Source organism: Sinocyclocheilus grahami, unplaced genomic scaffold, assembly GCF_001515645.1.
Source record: "Sinocyclocheilus grahami isolate Dianchi unplaced genomic scaffold, SAMN03320097.WGS_v1.1 scaffold929.1, whole genome shotgun sequence".
NCBI lineage: Eukaryota > Metazoa > Chordata > Actinopteri > Cypriniformes > Cyprinidae > Sinocyclocheilus > Sinocyclocheilus grahami.
Window position 1 is genome coordinate 126,286 of NW_015506108.1, and position 16,322 is coordinate 142,607.

The 16,322-nt window shown below is 39.1% G+C and overlaps 1 protein-coding gene across 1 annotated transcript in view; it reads right to left on the reverse strand.

Moving 5' to 3' along the window:
- The window catches only part of LOC107564385 (CMP-N-acetylneuraminate-beta-1,4-galactoside alpha-2,3-sialyltransferase-like), a 58,250-nt gene extending 42,392 nt beyond the window's left edge, over positions 1–15,858 (reverse strand). The window contains exons 1-2 of the mRNA XM_016249460.1: positions 15,657–15,858; positions 6,269–6,417 (exon numbers count right to left, since the gene is read on the reverse strand). Of these exons, the coding sequence (XP_016104946.1) occupies positions 6,269–6,377 (109 nt within the window). The 5' untranslated portion in view covers positions 6,378–6,417; positions 15,657–15,858. The remainder of the gene's footprint in view (positions 1–6,268; positions 6,418–15,656) is intronic.
- Positions 15,859–16,322: the final 464 nt, after the last annotated feature.

Genomic DNA, 16,322 nt, shown 5'->3' on the forward strand with positions numbered 1-16,322 from the left:
CTTTCAAATTGGTAGTGAAGCAGCTGGTAGCCTACACTTAAATTCACCATGGCAAAATGAATAAACTAAGAATAAATAATAATGAGAATAATTCAATTAAAAAAAAAAATGTTTTAGTGGAAAAAAATTGGTTATCTCACTTTGATCTTCACAAATTTTATAGATTTGTCTTCTTGCACTCTCAAACTGCTTAAATATTATTACACATAATATGAAGTACATGTAAATGTCATAGATAGTAAGGTGGTCATTCATTTCGTAGTTGGTTGGTTTGATTCATGGCTTATAACTCTTAAAGACATTTTTTTTTTCAATCCTTGTTGGAAAATTACTTGCAGAATGAAGGTCGCTGAAAAAGTGGTTGGGCACTGTTGCAATGTTTAATAATATTGAATATCTAATTGCAGAACCTGCAATCTAACGATCATGCATTATACTATTCTTAAACTTACAGTGATGGTTATCATCTTAGTGTTGTATTTCTAAATGTTATTAATAGCAGTGTTGCTAAACAAGGTTTTTAGAAGAAAAACTGCTCATTGATGACTTTTGTCTTTTTAGGACTGAAAGAAAAATTTAGCTTCCTTTGAGAAGTGAGACAAATGTTCACCCATGTGGACATGCTCGTTGTGTGGTCTCCAGTGCCCACTGTGAATCTGACACTGAACTGTAGTGCTCTCCCTCCCTCTACTGGCTAAAAAAGGTTGCAGTGAAGTTAGTGTAAGTATCTTGTTTTGGGATCCACCTAATATATAAGAGAGCACTGTAATGGAAGAACATAAAAAGACTAGCCTTTTAACATTAATATCTCGGCAAACTTTCATTAGACAAGTACGAAGTCTGTGTCTATGTCCCACAGTACGTCTCTACTCTTGATGTCTATAAAGGTAAATAGAACTTGGCACTACTTATTTCCAAAATACAAAAATGCTAAAACAAAACATAAAAATAAAATATGCCTACAAGTAGTATAAATGTGACGACAAACGAGGGATTAAAATGTATATCTTCAAATTAATAACACAACATGCAGTACACACTTCATCACATTTTATTACTTTTTCAGACACAGCAACATGTCCTCCTCTTCAGATTATCTGAGAAGCCAAAACAATCATTTGGCACAATAAAGGATTTTCTAGATAACAGAATTGAATTCACTCTTGAAACTCATTTCATAAGGCATACTTGTCTCATGTAAAGCCTCATCTAGTCCAGGGCAGCTGCATAAACATAGACATGATGTTAAGACTGTGTCTTAAGAACTAGTTTGACCAACTAGTTAGCCAAGAGGTAAACAGTTTTACTTTTCTGATTAAAATTGGGCCAATCTACATTTTCGTAACCAACTTTAAACAGTTATGACTAGTCTAGATGAAAACAAATTAGATGACTAACTTTTTAAGACTAGTCTAAGCAGTTTATGCAATCGGCCCCAGGGGTGGCAAACTCCGGTCCTAGAGAGCCACAGTTCTGCAGACTTCAGCTACAACCCTGATAAAACCTCACCTGCCTTTAGCTTTCTAGTAACCCTTTAGACCTTGATCAGCTTGTTTAGGTGTGCTTGATTAGGGTTGGAGCAAAACTCTGCAGGATGGGGCTCTCACCCTGATCTTGTCCATCTAGTCCTTAAATATAAAAACTTCATATGGCCCAATCCTTACATCTAAAAGATATTTCTGAGATTATAGATCTAATAAAACAACACCCTGCTGGACAACTGCTAATAAAAATGCTTGTTTCTTCCACATGCTTGATTCATTCCCTCAATAACCAGGATAAACTCTGTACCAGGATTTGTAAAATACCCAATACAAGTATCAAAATTCACACACTTCACAATTGGATTTGATTCAGAAAGTTATGGAGAGATAATCTGAAAGCATCTAAAACTTTGATCAGCAATGAATGCGAGACTAGGTGTGCTCCGATTAGGGTTTTTGAGGCCGATCACCGATCACAGAAAGCAGAATCTGCCGATCCGATCACCGATACCAATCTTTTTAAAGCGTCCTTTTTATCATTTATAACTATTTATAGTGATACTCCAATCAGGATTTTTAGACATTTATTCAGGGCCTGAATTTAATTAGAAAATGGGGGGAATTCCCCTCTAGGTGACTCTTGTGAGAGGAGAAGCAGCAAGGACTGTGCTTTCACACAGGAGCCCGCTACTGATCCGTGGCTGTTTACCACAAGCACAACATTTATCCATTATTTTGATTTCAAATTTTAAAATTTGTCACTGAAAATGCTTTTTCAGCATTGCAATTCTTTTTTTTTTTTTTTTTTTACACAGTACAGTAATACACAGTACTGTTTAAACACACACATAAATATAAACAACACATTATTCAATGCTTTTTACTTTTGCATTTACTTCTAGATTTATATATTAAGTTGCTCAAGCAAGTGTCAAAACATATAAACTGCTTTTCTTACGTTATCACAAACTTACCACTGACAGAAATAGTCAGCTCTACTGCTTTTTCTTTTGCATTGCAATCTTTATTACAAGCAATCCTGCAGTTCATAAAGAACTTTCCTACCTTTTTCTACCTCCACGAGTGGCATCTATTATTGCCTTGTTGATCTAAAAGTGCTCTTTTCCTTTAAACCTAGCCAAAAAGACATATGTGTTGATTGTGAAACAGAGTAGACTTTAATAATATGCATTTATGGTGTAATTACAAAATTTTCGTGTCAATCCATGTTCATATTTACTGCAAACAATGCGCTGTTACTTTAATTCAGCGCAGCAAAATTAGACTGTGCGGAAACTATCTCTTGACCGCAAACGTCTGCAGTGTGCACACTTTATTAATCCGTTAACATGAGCGCGGAAAAAATATACACCACATACGCACTGCAAACGGAGTTATGTGAACCTGGCATTATGTGTGTGCGCTGCGAGTGTGCACCAGGAGAGCGCGCGGGCGCTGAATGGTTAAACACGGGCAAGAATTAAAATGTAATGCAATTTATAAACTTTAGTGATGATGTGACTGCCTCGATTGTGCAAGTGACAATTCCTGTGTCAACTGTGCAGCTCGCTTATAGACAGATGCAATGTGTGGTCATTTGAAGCCATTTGCGTATTTTGAGAGAAAAAGAGCGAGTGCGCGCGGTGATTCACTCATGCTGTTTGTGAAATTACGTCTCACACAAGGTTTTCAAATGACTTTATAAGTTATTTAATGAAGAAATATTATTATTATTTTACCCGCGCCTGATAGAGACTGAGACGGTGATGCTGCATGTCACGCCAAACCTCTCACGGCAGCGTCATCAGCTTGAGATCGGTTTTTTGAGATCTGCCTTTTTAGAGACCACCGATCAATCATCCCAACCCGATTATCGGCCGATAGTGATCGGTAGCCGACCAATCGGAGCACCCCTATGCGAGACTATTTAAAGATTCTGCACAAACTTTGCGTGGTGGTACTCTCCATTATGGCGCTAGGGTGACATGGAGAAGAATTTAATAAAGTCATTATTTTGTCTTTTTGCGCACTAAAAGTATTCTCATATAGCTTCGTAAAATTACGGATGAACCATTGATGTCACAGACTATTTTGTCAATGTCTTTGGTACCTTTCTGGACCTTGAACGTGGTAGGACCCTTGCTGTCAATGGAGGATCAGAAAGCTCTCGGATTTCATCAAAAATATCTTAATTTGTGTTCGCATAATGAACGGAGGTCTTACTGGTTTGGAATGACATGAGGACATGTAATTACTGATAGAGGGTCCTATCATTCACCCGGCGCAATGAGGCGCCAGGCGTTTTTTGCTAGTTTCAGCCCGACGCAGTTGTCATTTTCACGTCCTGCGCCACGTTGTTTAAATAGCAAATGCATTTGCGCCTATTAGCTGAAAACGATGTGTGTTCAGGCGCATTGCTATTTTGAGGCAACTGAAATAGACTGCGCCATTGACCAACAAAAACCTGGTCAAAAGTCTGGCACAATATTTATTTATTTTTTACTTAAAGAGCGCATTAGTAATATGCGCCTATAGGCGGGTGCACAATATACGCGCACGAGCAGATCCATTCCCTCACTAGAGAAGCGCTCCGTTTTTCCGCTTGCAAATTCTGCCATGTAAATAGCGAATCCGCCATGGCGCGAGCGCAACTGGCTTTTATAGGGAATGGGAGATGAGACTCTGATTGGTTTATGGCACGTTACGCCCAAAACACACCAATTTTTCCCGTCCTTAAACTAGCAAAAGTGGATTCGGACACACCCAAGCGCAATTGCGCCATGTGCTTTAGAACATGTGCTTATATCGTTAAAATAGGGCCCAGAATTTTCTTTTTTGGGTGAACTATCCCTTTCGGTCTTACATCCAAACACAATTGTTTTTAAATGGTCCCTTGTCTCCATCTGATACAACACCTACAACATTTACTATATTTTTTTTACTCATTTTTTCTCAGACTGAACGTTAGTGTAAAGTCTAAAACATGCAAAAAAAAAAAGCAAAAGAAGATTTATATTATATAATAATACAAATAATTTAAAAGAGCATTTGCCCTATGTCATGTATTAGTGTTAGCTGCGTTTAAATACACACACATTATTTTGAAAAAAATTTTTTTTTTTTTTTTACTATCCCTTTCGGTCTTACATCCAAACACAATTGTTTTTAAATGGTCCCTTGTCTCCATCTGATACAACACCTACAACATTTACTATTTTTTTTTACTCATTTTTTCTCAGACTGAACGTTAGTGTAAAGTCTAAAACATGCAAAAAAAAAAGCAAAAGAAGATTTATATTATATAATAATACAAATAATTTAAAAGAGCATTTGCCCTATGTCATGTATTAGTGTTAGCTGCGTTTAAATACACACACATTATTTTGAAAAAATTTTTATTATTTTTTTTAAAAGTACTTCTGAGATCAAAGTTCAAGAGGAACAATTTACCCAGTTATTAACTTACTTCTAAATTTTTCTCATGCTAATTCACAGTGATATTACACTGTTTAAAGTTGGTGCAAAAGATTTTTAACTTAAAAAAATAAATAATTAATAGTAATGGATAATGTATTTAGCCAAATCAGTAGGGGAGGGACAATATGTCTCTTTCATGATTTGTTTTCATATATAATATCAGGTTCACAATTTGAAATTTCTTGATTTGATATTAAATGACACAATATGACAGAAAATGGTGTTTATTTGTTTGGTGTTTAATATCTGTGTGAGTCTGATACCACTGACTGAATATTTTTGACTGACTCACTAAAAATAACTTGTACACAAGAGCAATTTTTCCACACAATAACAGTTCATGCGGTGTTGTTTGTTGGTGCAGGAAACACTGGCATGCCATCTGATATGAGATAAATATCTTTAAGAATGGTTTGAGAATATTTCCTACATGTAAAAGTTGACATTGCTGAGACAGTGTCATAGTTTTTACATAACTTACTTATCGTCTTTGTCTTGTCAGTTACCCATGTGCTGCTTACATGTAAGGCTGGTGATATCAGCGTAGATGCAGCATTCTCAATGACTGTGTCTGCAGCCATTTCCAAACAATGGAACTGTGTTTGGTAAAGTAGGGCTACTGTTGTACACAAGACAACCCTCTGTTGTGTGGTCAAAGGAGTGTGGAATAAAGCGACTCTACTGAAGGACACTCCAAACTGACATGCAAATGAAAATACACATCTGTTCTCCTGCCAATAAATAAGTCAACCATTATAAGATCTCCCACCTAAACAATCTCAAAGAGAAGCACAGTGAGCTGAAGCCAGAATAAACTTCAGTCGATTATCCCTCAATAAAACGTGTGTGGTTCCGCAGACCAGCTACTAAAGTCCACAAACTAATACCTGCACAAAAATTTGAACAACAAATATTTATCCACACAAATCCCTACCACGCCTCCAGACCATTTACACGGACTTGAAAAGGAGGATATTTGAAAATCTTGTCATTAGCAGTTTTCCAAATTATTGCCCTATTGCCAAATAAAAGTTGAATTATCCACTTTGAGAGAAAAAAAAAACATGAACTCTTTGAAAACAGTAATGCAAAACTTGTAAACCTACACAGGACTCATCTGACCTAAACAACCTGTTGCAAGACAAGCATGCAAGCAAACTGTTAAGATTAATAATTTAACTGACAGAGGGTCTAACAAACAAACTGTGGCAAACATACATATTGACAGACCAAAAGGCACCCACGTACGGAGAGGTCACAACCTGACGCACATTAACAGACAGATGGCAATGGGAGGCAATACTCACGTGGCTTCTGGCCCCATACGTGCAAATGGAGCTTCCCAGAAGAGTAGTAGATGAACCCCAAGACCAGCATGGGACACAGGACGAACAGTAGTTTGTGTGCAGGCTTCATGTTCCTCAACCATTCACATGGTACCGTGTTTTTATATCACCTAGGAACAGGACAGAAAAATCCAGGGAAGCTGAATCACACATTCACAGCATGCAATGAAGCAGACAGACTCTCGTTGTTAAAGGGATCCTATTATGCTTTTTACATTCTCAACTTCCTTTAGTGAGTACTGTTGCTGTTTGAGCACGAGAAGGATCTGCAAAGTTACAAAGTACAATCCAAAGGGTGAAGAGTGATGAGCCCAGCTCTCCGTTACTCAGAAATGTGCAATGCTTCTGCTGTAGATTCATTTGGATCTATTTTCGTTTTATGATATAGAGCAAAAACAGGCAATAATGTGTCTGAAATGTAAGTCACTTAATATTAACTTCTTGTTTCTAAACTGTACGAAATCAATTTCACATTTACAATCTGATATTTGTGAAAACAGCTCTCCTCTTTCTCTGATATTACTTAACTGAATGTAAAAAAAACAAGAAATCATACATACAAAAGTCACTGGTCACTGTTAATGCGTGAGAAAATGGACGTGTGGAGTGAGCGTGCGAACAGTCCTAAACGTTTGAGTCTCAGTATTGTTGGCAGCCCTGGGTGGTCCAAGCATGCGTTTCTGCATGTTCATGCAGTGTTGTGTTGCATCACATTTTGTTAAGGGTGAGCAAGCATGGCTGTAAAAAGGGTTCGAAATTTAATAGGGTCTGGGGTGGTGTTAAGAATTGTGTTATGATAACACCTAAATGGAACCCATCATATAAACTACATATAAACTTGCAGATGTAGATGTTTGTGAAAGGTTTTCTCTGTTTTGGGATGGGTCTTGTTAAATTAGACCTTATTTACTGCTTCAAAATGTGTTAATACTTTACTATAGGTTAGGGGTCGATCATTTTATTATTCATGCAACAATACTGTAATAGTATTAATTAGTAAGCATTGCTATATGATTTTTGTCTAGTGCTCTTATGAATGTTTTGGCATGACTTTGTGAAAGGTAAAATACTACTTGTTCTACAGATCTGTGTACTAGTGTTATTATGCTACTGTTTTTTTATAGTATTGATACCGTTTCTTACAGATAATATAATGATGATCATAGTTTCTTTTTTTTTTTTAAAGAAACTGATACTTTCATTCAGCAAAAAATACATTATATTAATTTTAAAAAGGCAGTAAAAAACTTTATATTGTTACAAAAAATATATATTTTAAAATGACATTTATAAACCGTACAGTTAGTTATTTTAAACTTTAATAATATTTCACAATATTATCTTTTTATTGTATTTCCTAACAAATAATTGCGGCCTTAGTGACCATAAGAGACTTCTTTCAAAATCAAAAATTGACTGACTTTTGATCGCAGTGATCATAGCATAATGCATTTGGAAGCTATGTAACAAGAAAACTGAATAAAAAAAAATATATTTGCTGACATGGAAAGTACAACACACAAGTCTAAAAGAACATTTACTACTTTGTGTTAAAAGGAAAAAGCTTGTAATATTTAGAAATAGAGACTACAAAGAAAACAAATAAGTAAATAAGAGAAAGTAAACTGACCCACCATCAAAAACAACCACATTCAAGAGCAGAGCTACTTTTTTTTTTTTTTTTTTTTTTTTTTTTTTTTTTTTTTATTATAGCAGCAACAGGTGTAACAGGATAACAAACCGTGCACATCATAAATAATAATCAATTAAATGTGTTCTTACTGCAAACTGTATCACAAACCCACCAACAACATAAGTAAACATCCCAAAAGGGAACAATCTCACTTTGGGTAAACTAACTGATGTTTAATGTATGATTAAAGTCTGTTCCGCTCGAGTTCACAAGGGCGTCTCAGTACATTAACAACATGTACACTTCATCACAATAAAGGGGTCATATGATGCAATTTCAATTTTTCCTTTCTCTTTGGAGTGTTACAAGCTCTTGGTGCATAAAGAAGATCTATAAAGTTGCAAAGACTAAAGTCTCAAAACCAAAGAGATATTCTTTATAAAAGTTAAGAGTTAATAATTGTGGCCTATGATGTGCATTATTTCTTTCAGAACTGTATTGCACTGTATATCATTAATGTTATCATTACTTTTAATTTGACAGGCTATAGTGAAGAGCCTTGAGTTTCTGTGTATATCTTATGATAGTTTTATCATAGAACATGATGAAATGCTCGTCAAGTGAACTCATTCACACAGAGACACACAAAACACGCAGACTTCATATTTCAATCACAGTCTTTATACAGTTTAATATTCACAGACACTAGCTCATCCATATTGAGATTTAATTCATTGTAAAGTGCTAGGCCTACTTTTTAAATTATTCATCCAAATTTTGCCAAATTCTGTGATGTTCGCAAATTCCATTTTTATGGCTGGATTCAGCGGTTCTGTCTGTGTTTTCTGCATCGTGGAAATCATAGGATCCTAATGAACATGTTCCACTAACATTTGAGAACTGTCCCTTTTACTTCATACACAAACCAGCTCTCAAGACAAACACAACGAAACAATACGTTTTGGCATGTCAAAACAAAATTTAGTAAAAGTAATGACAATTTTCACACTGAGCTCTGGAGCCAAAATGCAAGGATTAAAATTACCTTAGAAATATGCCAGTATCATCATGTTACTTTGTACATGGAGACTAGTACAATAGGTCTATTAGTAAAATCTATTGACTTTAGCAATCTTTGTTACATTATACGCCAGTGGTGACAGTTCAAAACTTGTGGGATCTCAATATATGGTTCCAGGAGTAAATTTTTAAACTGAACATTTTCAGTGGTCAAAAATCAAACGTACATACAGCTGATACTTTTTTTGTTTTAAAAAGACAAATAAAAAAAATAATTATAAAAAAGAATACTGAAACAATAAATATTTCCTCCTTATCAAAAAATGGCATAGAACATACCTGAATTTTTTTTTTCAACCCAAAGTCTGCATGCCTGTCACTCAAGAAGTAGCTTATTAAAGATATCTCCATATGATTTTATATTCTGGTTCTTAATAAGCTTTTCTTTTGGAATCTTCATTTTAAGGCTCTATATTTAGTCTCAGATATATGGAAATCCCAATGTGACTCCATGTCAAAATTGTTGAATATTATCCATTTTCAGTGGACAAAAAAAAACAACAACAACAATTTTTGGTCACTTTGCATACAGCTGATACTTGCTGTATTTAAAGTGGAAAGTCTGAAAAACAAAAAATGTTAGCCTTGAAATGTACCTTGTTCCCTTTCAGTCAGTCACGTTCTACGTTAGGTCAGTTGTGACTGACGAATTGGGATCTCGCCCGAGAGCCCAATCACCTTCGAGTGTAAACTAAACAAGCCAATGATCATACCTTCAGCCCGTGGGCAGATCTTGCCTTTCTTCGGACAGGGGTGTCCCTTGGGCAAGTATCCAGGCATGTTGTTGTGTCAACAGATGCCTCTGCAGGGGCTGGGGTGCCATGTGCAATGGGAATGCAGCTGCGGGGCTCTGGTCGGGGCCCCGACTGCAGTGGCATATCAACTGCCTCGAGTTGCAAGCAGTAGGGCTAGCTCTGCGCCGCTCCAAATCACTGCTGCACGACAAGCATGTACTGGTCCGTATGGACAACACTGCGACCATTGCGTACATCAACCACCAGGGCAGTCTACGCTCCCGTCGCATGTCACAATTCGCCCACCATCTCCTCCTCTGGAGTCAGAAGCATCTGAGGTCGCTTCGCACCGTTCACATCCCAGGTGAGCTCAATCGTGCAGCCGACGAGCTCTCACGTCAGCCCAAACTCAGGTAGACCTGTTTGCCTCCCCGGACACGTCCCATTGCCAGTTGTTTTACTCCCTGGCCGAGGGAACCCTCGGCATGGACGCACTGGCGTGCAGCTGGCCTTGGGGCCTACGCAAATATGCGTTTCCTCCAGTGAGCCTTCTCGCACAGACACTGTGCAAGGTCAGGGAGGACGAGGAGCAGGTCCTCTTGGTAGCGCCATACTGGCCCAGTCGGACTTGGTTCCCCGAACTGATGCTCCTCGCGACAGCCCCTCCTTGGCAAATTCCTCTGAGGAGGGATCTCCTTTCTCAGAGAGGGGGCACCCTCTGGCACCCGCGTCCAGACTTGTGGAATCTCCACTTGTGGTCCCTGGAAGGGACGCGGAGATTCTAGGTGGGCTATCTCCAGCGGTAGTAAACACCATCACTTCAGCCAGAGTCCCGTCTACTAGACACGCTTACAGGCTGAAGTGGAAGCCCCGACGGGAAGACCCCCGTAGATGCCCGATCGAAGTCGTGCTTTCTTTCCTGCAGGATGGCTTGGAGCGAAGGCTGTCTCCCTCCACCCTGAAAGTGTAGGTTGCCGCCATTGCCGCACATCACGAGGCAGTAGACGGTAAGTCTTTGGGGAAGCACGACTTGGTCATCAGGTTTCTCAGAGGGGCAAGGAGGCAGAATCCTCCGCGCCCTCACCTGTTACCCTCTTGGGACCTCCCCTCGGTCCTCATGGCCCTGAAGGAGGAGCCCTTCGAGCCTCTGCAGTCAGTAGAGCTTAAGGTTCTGTCATTAAAGACAGCGCTCCTCACCGCTTTGGCCTCGGTCAAGAGGGTAGGGGACCTGCAGGCATTCTCGGTCGACGATTCGTGCCTAGAATTCGGAACGGGTAACTCTCACGTTGTCCTGAGACCCCGGCCCGGATATGTGCCCAAAGTTCCCACCACGCCTTTCAGGGATCAGGTGGTGAACTTGCAAGCGCTGCCCCGGGAGGAGGCAGACCCAGCCATCGCTCTGCTCTGTCCCGTTCGCGCTCTGCTCATTTACGTGGACCGTACGCAGAGCTTCAGGACCTCAGACCAGCTCTTTGTCTGCTTCGGAGGACAGCAGAAGGGGAAGGCTGTCTTCAAACAAAGACTTGCCCACTGGTTAGTGGAGGCTATAGTCTTAGCTTACCAGGCCCAACGGTTACCTTGCCCCCTCGGAGTGAGAGCTCACTCTACGAGAGGAGTGGCATCTTCTTGGGCATTGGCGCGGGGCACCTCGATAGCAAACATCTGTAGAGCTGCCGGCTGGGCGACGCCTAACACGTTTGCGAGATTCTATAATCTCCGTGTAGAGCCTGTGTCCTCTCGTGTACTCGCCTCAGGTAGGCAGTAACACCGGACCTGCTCGGTGTCGATCACGCTTGCTGCGCCATTCCCCTCTACGGACCGGATACGTGCGCTTTTTTGCTCCTCAGTTCAGTTCCCCATGGCGAACCCTGGTGGAGTTCCCCCTGCACCCTCGGCGGTCAGGCGTGGCGGAGCGCCAGACGCCACGCTCAGCACTCGTGTGCATGCCCAAGGTCAGCCCTTGTGTTGGGCTAGGTGCCCGTGTGTAGTGATTCCCCCTTCGGGTGATCCCACATGTGTATTCTTCCACGGTACGGCTCCCCTCATGGCAAGCTCGTGTCTTTCCCTGGCAGTCGTTCGCTGCCATCCCAGGCGGGTTTTTGTCTACCGCAGGGACTTCCATATGTAGCACTGCCCTGGGCCAGTCCATATATGTAATTCCACATGGTACCTCCTATGCGCGGGATGTGGCTTCCGTAGCGTTCCCAACTGGGTACGCTTTCCCAGTGTTATCCAATGTACCACTGTATGGAACAGCAGTGGCGGACACCTCTGCCTAGCCGCTGTCCTATCTTCCGCCCCAGCTGGTGCAAGCTCGTGTCTTTCCCTGGCAGTCGTTCGCTGCCATCCCAGGCGGGTTTTTGTCTACCGCAGGGACTTCCATATGTAGCACTGCCCTGGGCCAGTCCTATACAAACATTTCTGTTTTAAGTGTTATTGTATCTAAAAAGAAACAGTAGTTAAATATAATGGCTTAGGCTCTGTTGTTCATTATAACCTAATATTATACTAATATACTAAATGAGAGCATTCCCTGTATAGTTTACAGCATTAGTTGGGCAAGATATTTTTCCTTAAACCAAACTATCGTCATTATAAATAATCAGTATTGGCTGAGAAATTTAGTATCGGTATATCCCTAATACTTTTGGCACTAAGGCGTATGTTCTGTGCAACTGTTTTGATAGAGGGAAACAAGATACATTTCAACATTATTTGTTTTTCAGACTTTAAGGAAATGTGTACGCAAACAAAGTGACCCACATTTGGTTTTGGACCACTGAAATTCTGTACAACTTCAAGGAACCACATTAAAATCCCTGTATCTCTGGAAATGAACCACATAGGGCCTTAAAAATTAAGATAACAAAAGAAACCTTTGTTAAGAACTGATATAACAGGATATCTTTAATACGCCTACAGTCACAGGCATACAATTTGGGGGAAAAACATGCAGGAAGTGCTTTTTATTATTTTTTAGCACAACATTCACACTGCTTTCTTCTATACAGTGAAAATGAACGGTGACCTGGTGCTTTTAAATGCATCATAAAAGTAGTCCATACGACTCAAGTTATATTTGTTATCTGAAGCCATACAATAGCTTTTGTGTATAAGGAACAGTTCTCAAACATCATTCACATCCGTTTACACATTCAAATAGGCCAGCAGGGGGGATATTTTCAGTAATTAACTTTCTTCATAACTGTTCTTCACACAAAACTATGGTATGACTTCAGAACACTTGGAAAATAGTGCAGAAGTAGTATGAGCTACTTTCATGACACATTATTTATGGTTCATTTTTGGAGCTTGACTGGTCATCACCCACTTACACTACACATAAGAGCAGCACGAACATTCTGCTAACCACTCGTTTGATGACATGATTGAAAAACGTACAGTTCTCCTGTATGAAAGCTAAAAACCTAAAAGTCAACAAAGAATGCATGCAAACAGGGTTTGAAATTAACACCCGCCAACCCGCCAAATGCGGGTAAAAAATCAGCTGTGGCGGGTAACGCTGTCAAATCACTAGCCAATTTGGTGGGTTACTTTTCGTAAATTATGTTCATTCATTAATTTCTTGGGGAAGTTCATGCAGGTAAAATCTGCGCAGATTTCTGTCGTGAGACATCATGACATTATCGAGTATATTGCAAAAGCTAAACAAAACACACGCGACGTGATGAAGTCTGGTTAGACCAACACAGGATTTAGTGCGTGTGCGCTTTTAGAGTGGTTCTTTCACTGCATGATTCAGTCTATTAATATGAATTAAGAATGATCACATAATTCAACATAAGGAGGCAGAAAATGTATATATTTATATCAATTCATATAGTTAATCACTATCACACGAAGAGTGCCGTTTTTTCTTAAAAAATCAGCATGGTTACAAATGTGATATTTATTTTATACAACAGTTCAATAAACAATAAGTTAATATCAAGAGACTTACGTTTTAGACACCATATTGGCTGTTTTTACACTATTTTTGTGCCATTTCGCCAACAACAAAAAAAAACATTCCAAACACAGCCACAGTACTGTTTTGCGCGTCTGAGCAACATGACCTTGTTTTGTTTCAACCCGTGTAAATGATTCGGTTCAATCGCAATGACTCACTTAACAGTGACTTGCTGCCACATTTAAAGTATCTTTTCATTTTTTTTAAATAATTTCAAATATCAGCATTCAACATTTCATGTTTTAAGTATCAAAACATTATTTATGCATTTGTAACTGCAGTTTAAAGCATTCATTGTCCCTCTAAGCTGCATTAACATCTGTAAATACATCTAAAAGCCACTTCATATGCAACTTCTGCAGATTAATTTTATTGATTTAATTTGTTTAGTAACAGCCTAAATGCATTATTATAATTGACTGATTAAATGTAAGAATTGACTCAAAAGATGATGTACACTTTTAGAAAAAAAATGGCTTCATAAAGGTAAGAATGCCCATAAAAGTTAAAAATCAATTTAAATTGATTGGAAAAGCTTAATTTCTATCACTGCTGTGAACTGACCACACAGAATATGAAGAATATCAAAAACTTCAGGAGTCAGCTGTCCACGGTAGTCCTTAAGATATCAGCACAATAACACACTCAGCAAAATATCGTCTAATTATCTTTATCGATAAAAATCACAGAAAATATGGAGATATTATTTTTTGTCAATATCGCACACCCTTAGTACTAACAAAATGATTTGCAACAGTCGCTTTGTCACGCCCAGTGGCCTTAAACTGTTGGTGTATTTCTGTCTTTTTTTTTGGCTAGTAGAAGTTATAAATGGCCGGTAACTTAAAAATTTTGTAGCCAAATTGGCTGGTGAGTGAAAAAGTTAATTTCAATCCCTGCATGCAAATAAATGTAAGCCTTTCCCCTCAAGAAATGTCCCAGCAGAGTAACCGGTGAAGCAACCACAGGTGAAATTCAACACATTAAGTACGAACATGTTCAACTAATATCTGATAACCAAAAAGTGTGGCAATACATTTCATCTTCATTATGTTGAGTACATCTATTTTTAACAATTTAAAACCTAAATACTTTTGTGAAATGCTCTGCATTAAACGTATAAATACCACTTGGTTAGATACTTTACCAAAAGAGTGACATCAAAACATTTTGGCCTAACTGTCTATTACACTGTGTGTGGACAGTGTATCTCAAAAAAAAAAAAAAATCACTCCATTAGTCTAATGTAACGTGGCGTTTTAAAAACTGAGAGACGCGAAAGTCCAGATCCATATGGTGGACGCTCCTGTTGTAGCTGGCTATTCTGTTCTTCAAAGCACAAGTGACTTGCTGCCGCACACATTTTGAGCATGTTTATCTGTCTAAAAGTATGCAGACTGCTGTGTGATAATGGCACTGTGATGTCCCGATACTGCAACCTATGTTTGCTTTTCTCAGACTGAGAGCGCAGGCAAGGCTAACGGTTTACCCTCCTCTTTACTTCACACACAAACCAGCGGGCAGCTCTCAAGACAAACACAACATTACCGATACATTTCGACACGTTAGACTATATAAACCCGAGTGTCAAAGGAGAACAGAGTTAGACAATCTGACTAAAATACATATAAAGGAAAATATGAAGGAAGCGACATGGATTATGCGTTTAGGGGCCTAAAGCAAAGCAGTCTATTTGCGCTCATCCAGCTAGCCAGCCACACACAAATACAGACGGGCTAAAACTCATTCACAAGAAAGCAACATACGATACTCCTTTAAAAGCATTCATAAATTCATACAGTCAACGTTTAACTCAGCGTCGAGTTAGTCTGTTGCGCGCAGATTGAACGGCAGCTCTGTGCTAAAACAAACGTCCGGTATAACGCATATAAATGTCCATATAAATCCCCCCTTCCATCGGTTTCACATTACCTGTCTCCACCATTCGTCAAAACCCTCAGGTTAAAATGTTATTGACCACATTTTTCTCCTCCTCCGCTGTTATGGGCCATTCTTTTTGGTAACAACAAATTGCGATGATACTTTATTACCTCCTCAAAGCAACGCGAGTGAAGCTGCGTGTTGGTTTATTTGGGAATCACCCTCTCTCTCGCTCTCTCCCCACCGTTTTAAGTAAGTGGGAGGTCTACAGACATCAGCACGGCCGTGGCTCAAATTCTAGCGAGTCGACTATTTAGACGGTATTGTAGACTGGTTACAAATTCGCAATTTTGGGACATCGCCTATATAGCCTACTTTTGAAATTCGGATGTTTGACTGTGCCAACACCCGCCCCGAAAAAATAATGCAGTCCGGAATGAAGGATAGGCTATTAAGAAAATGATTACATTTATAGCTAAATAGTACAAACGTTACAAATAAAAAAAATACTATTTCGTTTCTAAATGATTTGTTTAACTGTGTCCAATCGCTGACATAGCCTTGCCTACAACTAATTACAGTAAACACTTAGCTTAAGTAAATTAAACTGTAACATTTCAGAGCATATCACGCCGGCATATAGATGTATACATGCCTAATGTATAAAATGTGTCGCTAATAATCGAAATGAAACGATACTTTGAAACGTGGCTACTG